At 42.4% G+C, this 15,843-nt stretch overlaps 2 protein-coding genes across 2 annotated transcripts in view; one reads left to right on the plus strand and one right to left on the minus strand.

The window, feature by feature from the left end:
- Nucleotides 1-78: 78 nt before the first annotated feature.
- Nucleotides 79-1,834, minus strand: chchd1 (coiled-coil-helix-coiled-coil-helix domain containing 1). The gene is made up of 3 exons (XM_030771077.1): nucleotides 1,549-1,834; nucleotides 1,133-1,251; nucleotides 79-624 (listed from the first exon to the last, which is right to left on the minus strand). Exons 1-3 carry the CDS (start codon nucleotides 1,685-1,687, stop codon nucleotides 511-513), a joined length of 372 nt encoding a protein of 123 aa, XP_030626937.1. The 5' UTR covers nucleotides 1,688-1,834; the 3' UTR covers nucleotides 79-510.
- Nucleotides 1,835-10,659: 8,825 nt separating this feature from the next.
- Nucleotides 10,660-15,843, plus strand: part of LOC115810111 (rap1 GTPase-GDP dissociation stimulator 1) — a 10,504-nt gene continuing 5,320 nt past the window's right edge. Inside the window, exons 1-6 of the mRNA XM_030772030.1 lie at nucleotides 10,660-10,672; nucleotides 12,689-12,793; nucleotides 14,609-14,731; nucleotides 14,912-15,037; nucleotides 15,316-15,444; nucleotides 15,793-15,843. The exon at nucleotides 15,793-15,843 is cut by the window's right edge and continues 75 nt beyond it. Coding sequence (XP_030627890.1) covers nucleotides 10,660-10,672; nucleotides 12,689-12,793; nucleotides 14,609-14,731; nucleotides 14,912-15,037; nucleotides 15,316-15,444; nucleotides 15,793-15,843 — 547 coding nt within the window. The remainder of the gene's footprint in view (nucleotides 10,673-12,688; nucleotides 12,794-14,608; nucleotides 14,732-14,911; nucleotides 15,038-15,315; nucleotides 15,445-15,792) is intronic.

Consider the following 15,843-nt stretch of genomic DNA (forward strand, 5'->3'; position numbering starts at 1 on the left):
AACTGAAGTCAGTCTGTTAACATTTAGAATGGTCAGGTAAGTCGTTTTAGGTTTTAAATATACACATCAAAAGCTAATTACCCTTATAAGAAAAAAAATGGTCCACTTGGAAAAAATTTGAGGTTGAAAAGGCTAAAGGAGCTGCATCTTTAATCAGAGACCCAGTGATTTTACTGACAGTTTAATCAAATGAACTGTAGCAGTCTATTTGGTTAAACACAGTAATCAGCAGAAGTGCATCCACTGTCTTGTAAATGGGAGTTTGTTCTCTTTGCCAGAACCTGCTACTGTTCTGAAGATTGATTGCATTCGGCAAAAAGACTCCGTTTCCGTGGCTCGCTGGGCGCGCGCATGTCAAAGAGAATTCCAGCGCCTCGGGGACAAAAAGCGACGACGAACGCCTGTACACATTCGTTCTTTTTACAGCTGAATACCCTCCACGTTAAAGAGGGCCATAAGTTCAAGGTGTGAGTATGCACACTGATGGGCGGGGCAGCCAAAGTGATGGTCCTAGACTTCTTGGCTGAGATTAGGGTATCGTTTCAGAAGAGATGTGGCTTGTTTTGGCAGCAGACGTCCTCCTTGGCCAGCGCCCTGCTGGTTTCCTTTTGCTCTCATCTCTGCCTGTAAGGGGTGACATTGAGAAAATGACCCATACTTGCATTTACATTCATTCATCACAAAGTACAAGCCAAGTAGAACATCCACCCCATAATACCATTAGGGCCACTTTAGCCGCCGCTACAATCTATGACAGAAAGTTTCAGATGAGTCATCGCAAAGTTGACACGCAGCAGAACATCAACTGAAAAGTAAGGAGCGGGAAGGGGGGGGGGTGTGTGTTGGGACAGACACAACCTAAGAGGGATCTACGGGAAAGGCGGAAAAGAAAAGAAAAACAGAGAGAGAGACACCTAAACATAAGGCTAAATATATTAAACAGGAAATGGTGCTGTTAAAGAGGCCAAGAAGGTTTGTTATGACTCCCCCGAATCCAGGAAACAACAGGGAAAATTCCACCTAATTACTTGTTGCTCCCAGAAGTTTTTTTTTAATGAATGTGAAACAATGCAAATTATTTTAGTTGCAAATGAATCAAGGACAACTGTCTCGATTGGAATGACCATAGTACCTGAGCTCTCTCGACACATTTGTAGAAAGTTGTCACTTCGTTGGAACAAAGTGCATCTTTGAAGTCATTCTGTTTCCAACATGCCATCAATAGTGACATCTCTGTTACACAAGTGGCCTCTGGAACAAAACAATTAATATCTGATTAAGTGACCTGACAATCATTACTTTGAAAGTGCGATAAACAGTTTGTTTATGACCGTTTGTTTGTTTGTTATGATTGTTTGTTTGAGTGCCCTATTCCTTGATCGAAGCCGTAACTTCGTCATAACATCTGCTGAAGGATAAACGAGCATTAGAACACTGAAGGCCGTTTGATATAATAGAGGCACGACAATCGCCAGTAACTCATATCACGTTGAACAATAGTTTTGCTGAATATAACCGTAACTCGCTAGCAAATGCCTTTTTTCTTACCCCCTTTCTTCAGCTTTCTATTGGCTACCTCGTTCTTCAAGGCAAGGGGTTTGTTCGGCTTCAGTACGGGTTTTCCATGTTGTTTGCTCAACAACCGACTGACCTTCTGCTGGAGAGCAATGCCACTCTGCATTGCCATCTTGGACTTTCACAGCGTAACAAGCACAATCAGTGTGTTTTGACCGAAATTATACCTGGCAGTACGCCGAATAAAAACTCTATCAAGCGGGCAAATCAATTTCTTATGACAGTTTCGCAAACCACCCGTTACATCAGGAACGTCGCCATCTTTTGCCGTATGTCGTTCCTGCCTCTGTCGTTATGGCAACGAACCGTGACGCTATCGTAGTCACAAAATCTTGCCGTAAAATGTTATATGTAGTCTCTCAAATTTTTCCCTCTTTACTAAATGACCACTTGTATTTAACAGAATTAAAAATGCACCAAACGCTAGTCAGCCAACCGCATATAATTCATTGCATATAAGTGATAAAGAAAGAAGAAGAATAGGGCTTAAATATGTCTGAATATGTCTTTTAATATGAAATTGAGCTCTTATGTGTTGTTATTTGTATATAATTTAAAGACTGAAGATTAAATCTCCGTGATTGTACACACACAATGTGAGCAGTGAATTTGATCTCTGCATTTAACCCATCCTTGCACAACAGTAGTGAGCACACAACCACTAGGTGCAGGAGCAGTGGGCAGCATGTCATGTATTAATGTATTGTACAGTTTAATATGGAGTGTTGGAACCATTAGTCTGACATCCATCCTGCTTTGTTACATGACAGTATTAGTCAGCTTCGAGTAATGCTGCAGTTAGACTCAGTAGAACCTGCTAAGAATGCAGAGCAAACCAAAGCAAACATGTCTCCACACCTCACAGCAGGTGTGCAAAGTCAGCACTTATACTAACTGTGTAAAAACAAGACTCTGGAAAGACCAGTTTATCCCCCTTAAAAAGTCTCAGATGCTGACAACCTGCATTCATGGGGTCTCTATGTGTGAGGCAAACGCAATCACGTACGCTTACATGTCTCATTACTTATCACCAAAAGGTACCAAATGTACAAATATTAATTCATGAATTCTGGCAAATGAATGTAAGCTCCCATGTTGATCATTGCAAGGAGAGATGTGCTGGACCATTGACCAATCACAGAACAGCAAGCTATTTATTACCACTGCATTTGCAGAGTCAGAACGTTGACCTCATGGAATCAGTTGGCTTCTACTGATCCACAGTTCACAGAATTTTAAGTCTGAAAAGTGTTTGCGACAATGAGTTAAAATTTAAAGTTGAATTTGCTTCCCCGTATGGGTCACAGTCTTAATATCATTACTTTTTTTTTTCTTAACGTTGAGACGGACTAGGATATAGCATTACACATGTGTTTCCCGGAGTTGCAGAAGTAAGGATTTTCTCGTGAAGTTTAGCTCTCGCTCTTGTAGGAATGCGTACATACACTGACAATGAGAACTGTGCATGTCTAGTTATAGTGAAGCAATGCAGACACAAGTAATTCTGGTCCCCTGGGCGAAAAACCAGACATGTCTGGACTCCCTAGCAGTCACTTTCTTTGAGTGATATTTATTAGTTAATCTGCATAAGCAACGCTTTATTGGCTCCTCAACCCAGCTCCCCACACGAGTTCCCCCCTCAGGGTACGCTTCTGCTCATGAGCCTTCATGAGGTGCCTGCATTCCATTAAATGCCAGCGTGCTCCAGGAACCGTTTTTAGGTATTTCAGTTTGTGTCTCTGCATGTTTTTCAGATGATACGACACTGTGCATATAAGTGTGTATGAGTTTAAGCTCTCCACAGAAAATATTAAAATAATCGATAAACCGCCATAATGTACTACATCTTTACTGCACTACTCAAGTCTAAAACTTTTTGTCTATCGTGGTTCACAGGTCTTCGTTAACATTCACGTTAAGATGCCTTGGCAGTAACAACAGAGACTGGCCATTATTTTAATACTGAAATATCTGAGACTTAAATGAAATGTGTAGAAACAAGGAAGTGTTTTCTCACATCAAAAACTAGAAGAGGACGGCTGTTCAGCTCTGTGAACGGTGTTGGGATATTGATCACCGATGTGCAGGCAGAATCTATTGACATGGACAATAGCAAAGAGAGAAAGAATGTCCCTCCATGAACTCTGACCTTTTCTCCTGTTTGCCTAACTGCTTTAAACTCAGTGGCATGTATACAGACATAGACACCTTTTCGAAGGAAGGTTTTTTGTTTTGTTTTTTTTTTGTCTGAAGCGTTTTCTCCATTTAGGTTGCTAGTTGTAAATTACCGTTTGAAAACAATGTGTTTCAGCCTTTTTGCAAGAGGAGGCTTGACTAAGCATTTCCATTTAAGTATTAGAAAAAGAACAAACCTAAATGAATTGTTATGGTCAGTTTCAGGGGCAGAACCTCTGAATTCACCTTTTTTTGCCCCTTTTCAATGGACTGAAAAATGACCAGTTGGTCCATTCAGTGTTTTTTTTTTTTTTTTTTGGCAAAGACACCGTCGAGTAAGGAGCAATGTTGGAGTCTCAGTCGTAAACCCATGCGCATAGATTCAAATGACTTTTGTATCACATACTTGACTGTACAAGTACAACAGCAGTGAAGTGAATCGCACAAAACTACGACAACTGTGCAAACGTAAAGCTACATATCAGTATGAAATTCAACAGAAAAAAAGAAGACACTGTAGCCCCACTGAGTTAAACCAAGACCATAATTGTTCTTGACAGTGCCATCTTTCGGGCTAGTTTGAACTGTGGGAAATCGGGTTCTCTTGAGGCTACTAATGGGCCTCGTAACTTAGGCAGTAATCACAGTATCTGAATAATTAATGCTGGAGGTAAAAACAGTCTAATGACGCGTGAGAACACACAGCGCCTCTGAGTATATGAAAACAGTTTGTCAAGCTTTTCAGATGTGTTTCCAGCTATTGTTGAATTCAGAGAGTTCTTTTACATCCACTCAGTTATTTGCACAATGTTGCAGTCTGCATAAAAACAGAGTTCTCAAACTGTAAAGACATTAGTGTGGAAAAAGAAAAAAAAAAAGAAAAGTGATTGTCGCAGGTTCTGGTACTGCTGTTTTTTTTTCTTCAGGGTTTTAGTTGATCGGGTAAGAATTTGTAGGTTTATTTTCTAATATGGCTTTGTCTGAAAACACCTCTGGAGTTTGCTCGCTCTGCTGAAAAATCAAAATCCTGTTCGAGCCCCAGTCACCCCTATAAAGCTCAGCGACGGAGCTCAGCTGGGCTTATTTACTCACTGGGTCGCATGGACCGCAAACACACACATGGCAGGCGCAGTAGAGGTCAATGCAGTGTTCTATTCTTCCTCGTGGTTTCACAAGGCAGGGAGTGACTCCCACAGCACTCTGAAAGCTGAGCACTCCAGAATCTACCGCACCTCTGCCCTAGGAAGGCTGGTTCACCAGTTTTATAATAGCTATAAGAGAGACTGACATTTTTTTTTTTTTTTTGTCCCCCACATTGTCCAATCACAATATATCATTATCACAGATAGACTTTGAACAAGGTTAAGAATCAGGTATGTGTCATAACAGTGGTGGGTGGGTGTCAGTCACAATTAAACTTGGCTGTAAGCTGACAGCAGTGTGACTGATGGAGAATTCTGGTGACAGGAAAAGTGAAGAGGCCCCTTTGCTGTGACACTTGTGGCATGTGCACTGTTAAGCAGATTACCTCAGCCCTTTTATATAATCATGAGGAGAGCTGCCATTGGACAATAAGGCATTGATGTTTAAATTTAGAAACAGTTAATTATTATACATGTTTTACTGGATTTCCTTATTGGACAGAATGTGGACTTGTAATCTTATAATACTCTGAAATTCGTTTTTTCTTTATTGATATCTCACAGCCTGAGTATATTCCAAGTGCCTCCCAAATACTGATTTAGAATTGAATGTGTTTTGTGGAGTACTTTCATATTTCTCACAAAAGGAACAGGAACGCTGAGAAAATAATTGAAGTGCGGTGTAGTGTTGTATAATTCAGCAAAGTGGCATGAAGCTGTTTATAAATAGTTTCTCAGATCTGAGGCAGATGGATCAATCAAGACTCTCGGGCCTGAAGAGATTTTGAAAATGAAAAGGCTTTTAACATAGAGCAAGAGGTAGCTAATCCGTATTTCTTTGTGAAGAATATGCGATCTGAAGCATTGAAATAACTCATGTCTAATCACAAACCATTACAATGTTCTTTTTGGAATTATCTGTCTGTTATCAAGAAGGACTGTTATTATTACTGATAGCATTCCTGCTTGCATGTGACTGCCTGTTGACTGTTAACACTCAGATATTTGAGTAATGTTTAGCCTTTTTCACCGCTTATTGATTATGCATTTACAATTGTTTTCTACGTGTCACTTTGATTAAAAGGCATAGCTTTGGCCTGCAGGCTGTATCTAATACCACTACATCAAAACATCTACTGAACTCACCCCATAAGAAAATTCACCCTTCAAGAAAAGCACGTTTTAATTTCACTTGTGAAGAATTTATCGAAAAGAGAGCTAAAAAAAAATTAACTCTAAAGTAGCATGATTTAGGGCCATTATCACTAAACCGTAAGAACTCTTTAAAACATTATAGTGATTCATGCACGGTCTGATAACATTTAAGACAGTCATAAACGTGCTTAACCAAATGTGCTTAAGGGAGTGATTTGTTTGCTGAAGGCGTCCGATCTGCCATTTCAGCAACTACAACAAAAGATGATGTCATTGCCCTGTCCCAAAGCCTCCCTCTTTATTCATGTGCATTAAACTGGCGTCGCATGCGAACCATCTGTAAGTCTTTGATTTGAGTCTTTGTTCCTTTTGTGTTCACCTCCCTCACTGTGCCTCCAAAAAAAGGCTCCCTTTCTTGTGTGTACAATTTTTTCAATATTCAGTTCCAGTTTCATTGTGATGTTTCCATGGTTTTGAGGACTCCGGTGGGATGAAGAAGACTCACTTGGGATATTGGGATGCTGAATATTTGATGAGGTGTCAGGGCACGCGGGGGGGTTGGGGGAGGGGGGGGGGTGGCTTTTATTTTATCTTATTTATTTTTTTATTTTTTGGATGGCATACGGGACAGCTCTAGTATGCATGGGGTCCCACTGTCTTCCCCCCCCTGCAGAGTCCTGCCACACAGCACCAGCTGTCAGAGACTGGAGCAGCTCAAGACAAAGACCTTTGATCAAAAAAAAAATGTAGAATTTCAGGAAAAATTACAAGAGAAAATTACTTTAGACTTGCTAAGTAATAGAATTTTATGTGGCCCCCCTCTGTGAACCCCACAAGACAGAGTAAAGCGAGTGAATCCAAATCCTGCTCTAAGTTTTAAAAAAAACAATTACTGTTTTATTTAACCGTTCAGATTTCGAAATAGGCTGATGTTTTCGTCTCTTATCCAGAGACAACACAGTACTGAGGACTGCGAACATAACATTAGGGCTTCAAAGCCTGGTCATTTGGATTTAGATGTATATCATGTTATTGCTCTTGTGTGTATCGTTGCTGGATATACGGCATTTGAGCTTTGGTTTGTTGAAATTGATTTAGTCACAGATACATATCCTGTCGGATCACTTTGTCTGATGTAGCTCCTTAACAAGCTTATCCTCTCCAGTGGTTCTACCGCTGAATGGGGTCTGCATTTTGGGGGAGCTCTAATAAATCATGTGACATTATTAAATGTGTTTTATTTTGTACTTTTACACTGGGGTTGCGTCAGCAGTTAATGCCAGTATCTTGAGACCTTGGCATTTGTCTGGGGCAAAAAGAGAGAGAAAGTGGGAGAGCGAGAGAGAGAGAGAGAGAGAGACAGAGAGAGAGAGAGAGAGAGAGAGAGAGAGGGAGAGAGAGGGGGAGAGAAAAAGAGAGAGAGAGAGAGGGAGAAACAGAGGGACTGTCTACGTTCCAGAGGCAATGTCTGGGATTGTGAATTGATTAATGCAAGGCAAATCCATTAGCTAATGAAGTCTGTCTGGACAATCGTGTGCTTCTTAGAGGAATTAGCCCACCTCCTTGTCTCATATCTTTTGACTTTGCTCCTCTAGTGTATCTGAGGGCATCAACTGTTCCACGGCAATTTATCATTGTCTGAGCAACAGTTATGATTTATCACAATTATCCATCCAAGTTAAATGGTATTGAGTGGAAGATATCTGACTTAATAAGTAGGATGGAACTGTGAAAGAGAGAGAGAGAGAGAGAGAGAGAGAGAGAGAGAGAGAGAGAGAGAGAGAAAGAGATGCTCTCTCTAGTATGATACAGACCCAGACGACTATGACATCACCCTTATTATTTCATAAATCACGGAACTGTTTTGCCTGTGTGAATGAAAATGACAGATAACTTCTTGACATGCAATGAGTTAGGAAGGCTGTATGAATGGGTTTTATGTTATCCATGTCATCAGAGCTGAACAGAAGTTGGCCAGCACTGTCGTATCAGAGGTTCATATCTGGGCATTCAGTTTCAGGATGTCTTCACTCATGAATTCCCCTCATAATCTGGTTGGTGTAATTACATTTAAAATTAGTTTAATCAGGTTAGTTGGTAAATTTGTGTGTTAGTGTGTGTGTGTGTGTGTGTGTGTGTGTGTGCATGTCTGCATGTGTAATTGCGTATCAGAAGACTAGCTTCTGATCCCTGAAATTTTGGCTGTGCAAATGACATTTTGGCCATTAATGTGCGCGCGTGTATTTGCGTGTTCGAGTAGGTGCGTGAAAGACTGGCTTACGATGCTTAAAGTTTGGGTTGTAGAATTGACAATTTGGCCATAAATCCTGCTTGTAAAATACACGTCTTTGTTTTTAGAATATGTTCTCGGCCAGCGTAACACACATGGGACGTTTTGAGGGTGAGAGACACAAAGAACAAAGCTACCAACTCTGCTTGTCAACTGAGGTCAGAGCTGTCCTACTAACATGACCTTTCACCCTTTCCTGTGACCCAATGACCCACTGAGAGAGTTTTGTGGGATCCTGTGGAAGACAAGCCTCAATAAATGGTGTCAGCAGAGAGTTCCTTTCAGCAAACATGCACCTCGTGACCGTTTTCTCATGTGGGGTTTTGTCCTATCATGTTTGGAGTTTAGACAAGGGGTTAGATATAGTTTAGAGGTCGTTCTCTGAACGGCTTGTTTACTCGTAAAAACATACTAAGACGGGTTATTGTGAGTCACTCTCACTGTACAATAAAATGCGACGAATTTCTCGAAATATCTTTTGCCGTTTCTGCTTGTGAGTTCTGTTCCCTTTGGGCAGGTTTGTTAAATTTTGAATGCCATACCATTGTAACGTTGTCATGAAAATATTTCAATATGCTCATGAAACAAAAACATCAAAAGATACACGTAAAATTTGAATGATATCTCTGTAAATTATTTAAGGTTATTTTACTAGAATGCGTATTTGGAAGCGCAGACAACACAGGTGAAGGTAGATGACCATACACTGCCACCTGCTGTTAGATAATGGAACTGCCATTATCAAGGGGGAGGACACTGGTGTAGCCCTAGCCCTGTACATGGAGATTGATAACAGTACTCTCTGCAACCCTCAGCAAATGAGCATTCTGTCTCTGGAATGAATAACCAACTTCTGTCCATACAGGACTATGATGCGCTCATAAATCAAACATGGATGGACAGACTGTTTGATATTTTTTGATAAATACATAAGCTCAAACTACACACCTGACACTGTCAAATGCAACATTTGCATTTTCATATGTGTATATATTTACCATTGGACGAATTAAAAAGTTTATATTTGGCATAATCATCATTACGCAGAGATATCGACGAATATAGCCATCTGACAGCCACGACAATGAAAACATAATCTGCAAGAAATCACATGTTTCAAAGTATTGCGTTTTCGAGACATTTTAACCAGAGTCAGTTATGTCCTCAGCATTGCCAGGGTCATATCAGGACATCCTCTTTTTTTTTTTTTTTTTTTTGGTCTCCAAATGGCTATTGCAGATTGGGACCATTGCTGCTCTCTGCTGGGAGTTTGTGTATAATTCTGTAACGGAAGACAGATTAGCCACACTCAGTAGAATTACTGGCTTGCAGTTCAGCATCAAAATGTTTGCATATATCAGTATTAGGACCATCCTTGCACTGACTGTAATCTCCAAATAATCTACAAATGCAAGGCTGCAGTAGTATTTTCTGAAAATGCTCATTGTCTAGGATTGAAGGATATTAATATTGTAGGAATTACATTATTTACTGACTGACTGCTTTGGTATATTAGTGTCAATAAGTGGAATACGGGCTTGTAGGACGAGCAACGTGAGTGTGTGACGTATAAAGAGATCCTGTTCACCTGATACAGCAGGTTTTGTGCTCCATCTGACGGCATCAAACTCACAAAACAAAAACAACGAAACACACACAGCATGCCGTCTTAGCTGTCTCAACCTGACTCATAAAGTGAGTATGTGAAAACAGGGTCGTTCCCGCGGTTAACACTTCAGAATATAAATATCGTATTTTCCCCGAGGCCGAGCGGGGGTTTGGCGCGTCGGGGGGCGACGATGATATCGAGCACGGGTTTGAATTTGAGGCTTGTCTTGCACCGTCAGTGTCTTCCTCAGGCTAATTGACGACTGATGAGCTTTGAGCAGCTTTAGGACTTAGAGTGTATTATGAGGAAAGCAAGACGGAGGGAGAGCCAGTATGGAAAAGAGGGAGTACAGAATGGAGGAGGGGTAGGGCTTCTAGAGGGAGACAAGGGGATAGAAAGAGAGAAGAGAGAGAGAGAGAGAGAGAGAGAGAGGGAGAGAGAGGGAGAGAGAGACAGATATGCACATGTGATTGCTGTAAAGAGATCAGTGTGGTGGAGCAGAGCAAGGGAGACAGGCTGCTACACTCACTCGAGCCAATCTGGAGGCTGGGGTACGCCTGGCCTGAAGGAGGAGGGTTGCCTGCCTCTCTCTCTCTCTCTTTGCCCACACACACACATACATACACACACACACACACAGACCACGCGCAGCTGCAGAGGGGGCAGAGACAGACACAGGGAGACACGGAGAGAGAGTCTGTCGACCTGCAGCCATGGCAGATGTGGGTGAGTAACTAAAACCCTTTACTAAAGCCAAATCTCTTTGTCTTCACATTGTGCGTGTAGCCCCGCTGATGTTGTCACTGGCCTGTGGGGGATTTTAAATGCATTTTAATTGGATGCACGTTGTACATTGTTGTTGTGCTGTCTGTGTTGAGGATATGATTAAAGACCTTAATGAATAAACATATCACATCATAAACACACACACAGAGACCGCTCTGGTTTTCCTCTGGCTGTCCCTGTAAAGGTCACATTGAAGTGTATTGCTAAGCTCAGGAGTTGTCTTTAGCTGTTCAGGTGAGCATGGTGGGGCAGTGCAAGGGAGCTTAGGGTGTTTCTCCACTGTACCCCTGTTGAGAGAGAGTGAGAGAGAGAGAGAGAGAGAGAGAGAGAGAGAGAGAGAGAGAGAGAGAGAGAGAAAGAGAGAGAGAGAGAGAGAGAAAGAGAGAGAGAGAGAGAGAAAGAGCGAGAGAGACTTAGAGAGAGAGAGAGAGAGAGAGTAAGAGAGATTTAGAGAGAGAGAGAGAGAGAGAGAGAGTAAGCGGTGTTCTCTGGGCTTGTAGGTGTTTAAAGAGAAGCACATTGTACACCAGACTGGCTTTTGCTAATGATGGCCCCAGGTGGCCTCCGTCTCCCACTGGATCTTATTCATTCACCGCCGGTCCCTCCTCATCTCCATCTCCACTCTTACGCCTTTTGATAATAGTGGAGGGGGAGACAAAAAAAAAAAAGATAAGAGGATGAAAATAAGGAAACCACTGTTTGAGCGTGTGTAAACGTGTATATGTGTGTGTGTGTGTGTGTGTGTGTGTGTGGGCGTGTTTGCTATACAATGAGGTTCTCCATTGCATGTCTATTTTCACTCTTCTTATCAGGGATTAGCCGGGTGATTACTCTCTCTGCAGACTCTGCCTGTGTGTGTGTGTGTGTCTCTGACAGAACTGCGGGAGAATCTCTAGCATGCATTCAGAGCTGATACATGTTTATCTAGGCTTCCTTTATTCCTCTTTCCTTTCATCTTTTATTTTATCCCCCCCCCCCAGCCTCTATTGGCTCCGTTTTCTCTTTTTGCAGTAAAAAAAAAAAGACTAAAAGCCATGCAATAGTATCAATTCGTGAATGTGCTAAAAAGTGAAATAAATGTTCTTCCCCTAATGTTTTATTGTTTACATCTTTTTTTTTTTAAATTTATTTAGGTGTTTGAACATTGCAGGTAGAACAATGACTCAATACAGTTTTTGACTAGCACAACGTGTGCTTTTATAATGAAAGCGCACAGATTGCAAACAAACTAACACTGACACAGTTCACCCATAGGCACAGCGAACACCCACACACGCTTTCACAGACATACATGCTGTGCCTCCGTGATTGAGTGTGGTCTGGACATACACAGAGGAAGAGAAATTGCACTCAGATACTGGCATGCAGCAAATATGCAACGTCCTAAGCAAAAGCGGAATTGTGAAAACATGGGCAGTGTCATGCACACAAACACCTGAGCATGATCTTGTTCAGGGGAGATAGGAGCGTCTGTGTAGAGCCTGTTTCTAAATGTTACTAAGTGTTTGCACCTAGAATCACCCAACCCTTAAATGTGTGAATTTACAGCATGTGTGGGTACGTGTGTGTGTGTGTGTGTGTGTGTGTGAGTGTGTGTGTGTCTGTGTGTGTGTGTGTGCGCGTGTGTGTGTGTGTGTACGCGCGCGCGTGTGCGCGTCTGTGTGTGCGTCTGTGTGTGCATATTAGTGTTTCAGAAGAGTGGTGCAGGTGTGTTTCGATCAGTGATCAATGAAATTTTTTCATGCTAGTGCAGGCTGATTATCATAACATCGTGGTCTCAGCATTTGTATAGAACATCTATTCACTTTGGTTTACAACTCAGGGTCCTCTTTCAGTTTTCATAACCAGCAGAACGACACACAGAAACACACACACACACACACAGGTCCAGAGTCATGTTTTGGCTGTGGTGTGGTGTGGTGTGGTGTGTGAGTGCTGTGTCTCTGTGTGTTTCAGACTCTCTCAGTGAGGCTCTGAAGGCCATCAGTGTGAGTACAGAGCTGGTGGAGGAGGAACTGAAGCCTCACCTGGACACTCTACTGACTCTCCTGCTGGAAAAAAGTGAGTCTATGTCTGTCTGTCTGTCTCTCTCTCTCTCTCTCTCTCTCTCTCTCTCTATCTATCTGTCTATCTATCTATCTATCTATCTATCTATCTATCTATCTATCTATCTATCTGTCTGTCTGTCTGTCTGTGTATTTGTATGTCTATACTGAGTGACATTAAAGACAGTCCGTCGGTCTGTGTGTTTGTATGTCTACACTGAGTGACATTAAAAGACAATCTGTCTGTCTGTCAGTCTGTCTGTCTGTCGGTCTGTGTGTTTGTATGTCTATACTGAGTGACATTAAAAGACAATCTGTCGGTCTGTCAGTCTGTCTGTCTGTCGGTCTGTGTGTTTGTATGTCTATACTGAGTGACATTAAAAGACGGTCTGTCGGTCTGTCGGTCTGTGTGTTTGTACATCTATACTGAGTGACATTAAAAGACAGTCTGTCAGTCTGTCTGTCTATACTGCGTGACATGAAAAGACAGTCTGTCGGTCTGTCGGTCTGTCTGTACTGAGTGACATTAAAAGACAGTCTGTGTGTCTGTCTGTCTATACTGAGTGACATGAAAAGACAGTCTGTCGGTCTGTCTGTCTATACTGAGTGACATGAAAAGACAGTCTGTCGGTCTGTCTGTCTGTCTATACTGAGTGACATGAAAAGACAGTCTGTCGGTCTGTCTGTCTGTCTGTCTATACTGAGTGACATTAAAAGACTGTCTGTGTGTCTGTCTATCTATACTGAGTGACATGAAAAGATAGTCTGTCGGTCTGTCTGTCTGTCTATACTGAGTGACATGAAAAGACAGCCTGTCTGTCTGTCTGTCTATACTGAGTGACATTAAAAGACAGTCTGTCGGTCTGTGTGTCTGTCTGTCTATACTGAGTGACATTAAAAGACAGTCTGTCACGTGTGAGACTGAAGTAGAGGTGTGGTGAACACTCATGCTGTGTCAGTGCATCACTCAGCACTGCACTCATTAAACACCTCCCTGCTGTGGAGCAGAGCGCTGTATCACCGCCAAACCGTGTGTGTGCGTGCGTGTGTGTGTGTGTGTGTGTGTGAGAGACAGAGAGAGAGAGAGAGCACACACGTGCGTAGAAACAACAAAGTCATATGGACAGTGGTATAGGCAGCCCTGCCCAGTGAACGAAGGGATGTCAGGATAAAGACATCCACCTTTACGCTGGAAAGAGGTGGTACAGGCTCTCACTCCATCTCTCTTTCTCTCACTCTTTTTCTTCACTTTCATCCCGCTTGACGCAACTGAGTTTTTTGCACCAGATGTTTCTACTTGTCAGAATCTCATTGCTTCTAGATTGCAAATGTTGCTATAAATGGAAATTCGGGCTCCCTCAAAGAACACACAAAGGCAATGTTACCATGGCAGCGCAGCCTACACTGACAGTTTGACCTGCCCCCTCCTCCCCATCCCTTCCTTTGCTCTTGGGATATCCAGCAAGAACGCTTTTCTCAATGATAGATTTTCATGTACTCATAGCTGAGGAAATCCTGCTTGGCAGCTCCTAAGAACTCCTAACTGTCATTATATTTTCAAAATTCATTCGCATCTCACCGCAAGCTCATATTCTGTGCTTATGAGATATCAGAGGCTGTCATGACACAGAGGGGAGACCTCATTGAACCGAGCCAGAACAAATGAAACATAATTTCCTACAAAATTACACACACAGACACAGACACACACACGCACACATGCACAAACATGCACGCACGCACGCACGCGCGCACACACACAGACACACACACACACACACACAATCTATTTTTTTATTGCTTGGTTGTCATTGATCTGCTCTCTCCACAGAGAAAGGCACAGCAGAGGAGATTGCTTCCAGCGGGATCCTCCCCACGTTAGCCCAGATGCTGATAAAGAAGAGCCCCCTGACTTCTCAGGTCGCTCTGCTGGTAGCTGAGATGGCCAGAGAAGGTAATTTAACTCATTAATTAAACTCATTCATTAATTAAGCAAACCATAAAGTCGCCCACTGGGGAAACGATTTCCGTTGTTTTAATTTGGCACTGACAGACTGGCAGGCGTGCGCACGACATCAGCGGCATTGTAGATTTTGAGCGGTTTTACGATTTGTTTGTGTTGTGCACGTGTTAGCGTCTGTGAGGGAACGATGCATAGAAGCCGGGCTGGTGTCTGCTCTGGTACCTTTACTGAACAAACCGGACCAGGACCTGCTGCTGCACACGGGCCGGGCCATCGGACGCATCTGCTTTGAGAACAGTGAGCGAGACTGTCGTGTGGATACAATAGATCTTATTCAAAGCAGAGACAAAGGAAACAGTTATTCGCATGGGAACAAATGGATAACATACTGATTGTCATGGCGCAAATACGTGTTTCTAATCTTGCTTTCTTTCTTCTTTCCTCTGCCTCTTTTATTCCCTATTTATTATTCCCTTCTCTCTCTCTCTCTCTTCCTCTCTTTCTTTCTTTATTTCTCTCTCTCTCTCGCTCTCTCTCTCTCTCTGTCTCTGTCTCTCTTTCTCTGTCTCTCTCAGCTGTGCAGCAAGATCAGTTAGTTCAGTGTGGGGTAATTCCCAGGCTGGTGGCCATAATGCAGGAATACCCAGAGAATGACCCCCTGGTCAATGTGTGCCTGTTGGCCCTCTGTAACCTCGCTGACCTGGGTGAGGGAGAGACTCTGGAGCGCTTTCGCTGAAGCTGATCGAAATCACTCATGTTACTTTAGCCCCAGCCGTCGTGACCGACTCGCTTATGCTAGAAGTCTTTGTTTCCTTTTATCGGTTTATGATGTTGAAAATCTACATTTAATCAGTGGTTTTGGATTGTCTGAAAGGGTATACCCTAGCCCAAGTTGTATATTAAGAAGAGGTTTGCCTTATTAGGCCTGCACAGAAAATTGGTATTTGTGTGTGTGTGTGTTTTAACTTTTAGAATGTTGATCTTGATATTCAACACTCACAGAACTCAGTTAGCGGTGGTAAATTTGCTGTGTGTACTGCAATCGTTTTCAGACACTGCACGAGAGGCTCTGGCAGAGGTGGGAGTGGCTGAAGTCCTAACTG

This window comes from Chanos chanos, chromosome 4 (assembly GCF_902362185.1).
Source record: "Chanos chanos chromosome 4, fChaCha1.1, whole genome shotgun sequence".
Classification (NCBI taxonomy): domain Eukaryota; kingdom Metazoa; phylum Chordata; class Actinopteri; order Gonorynchiformes; family Chanidae; genus Chanos; species Chanos chanos.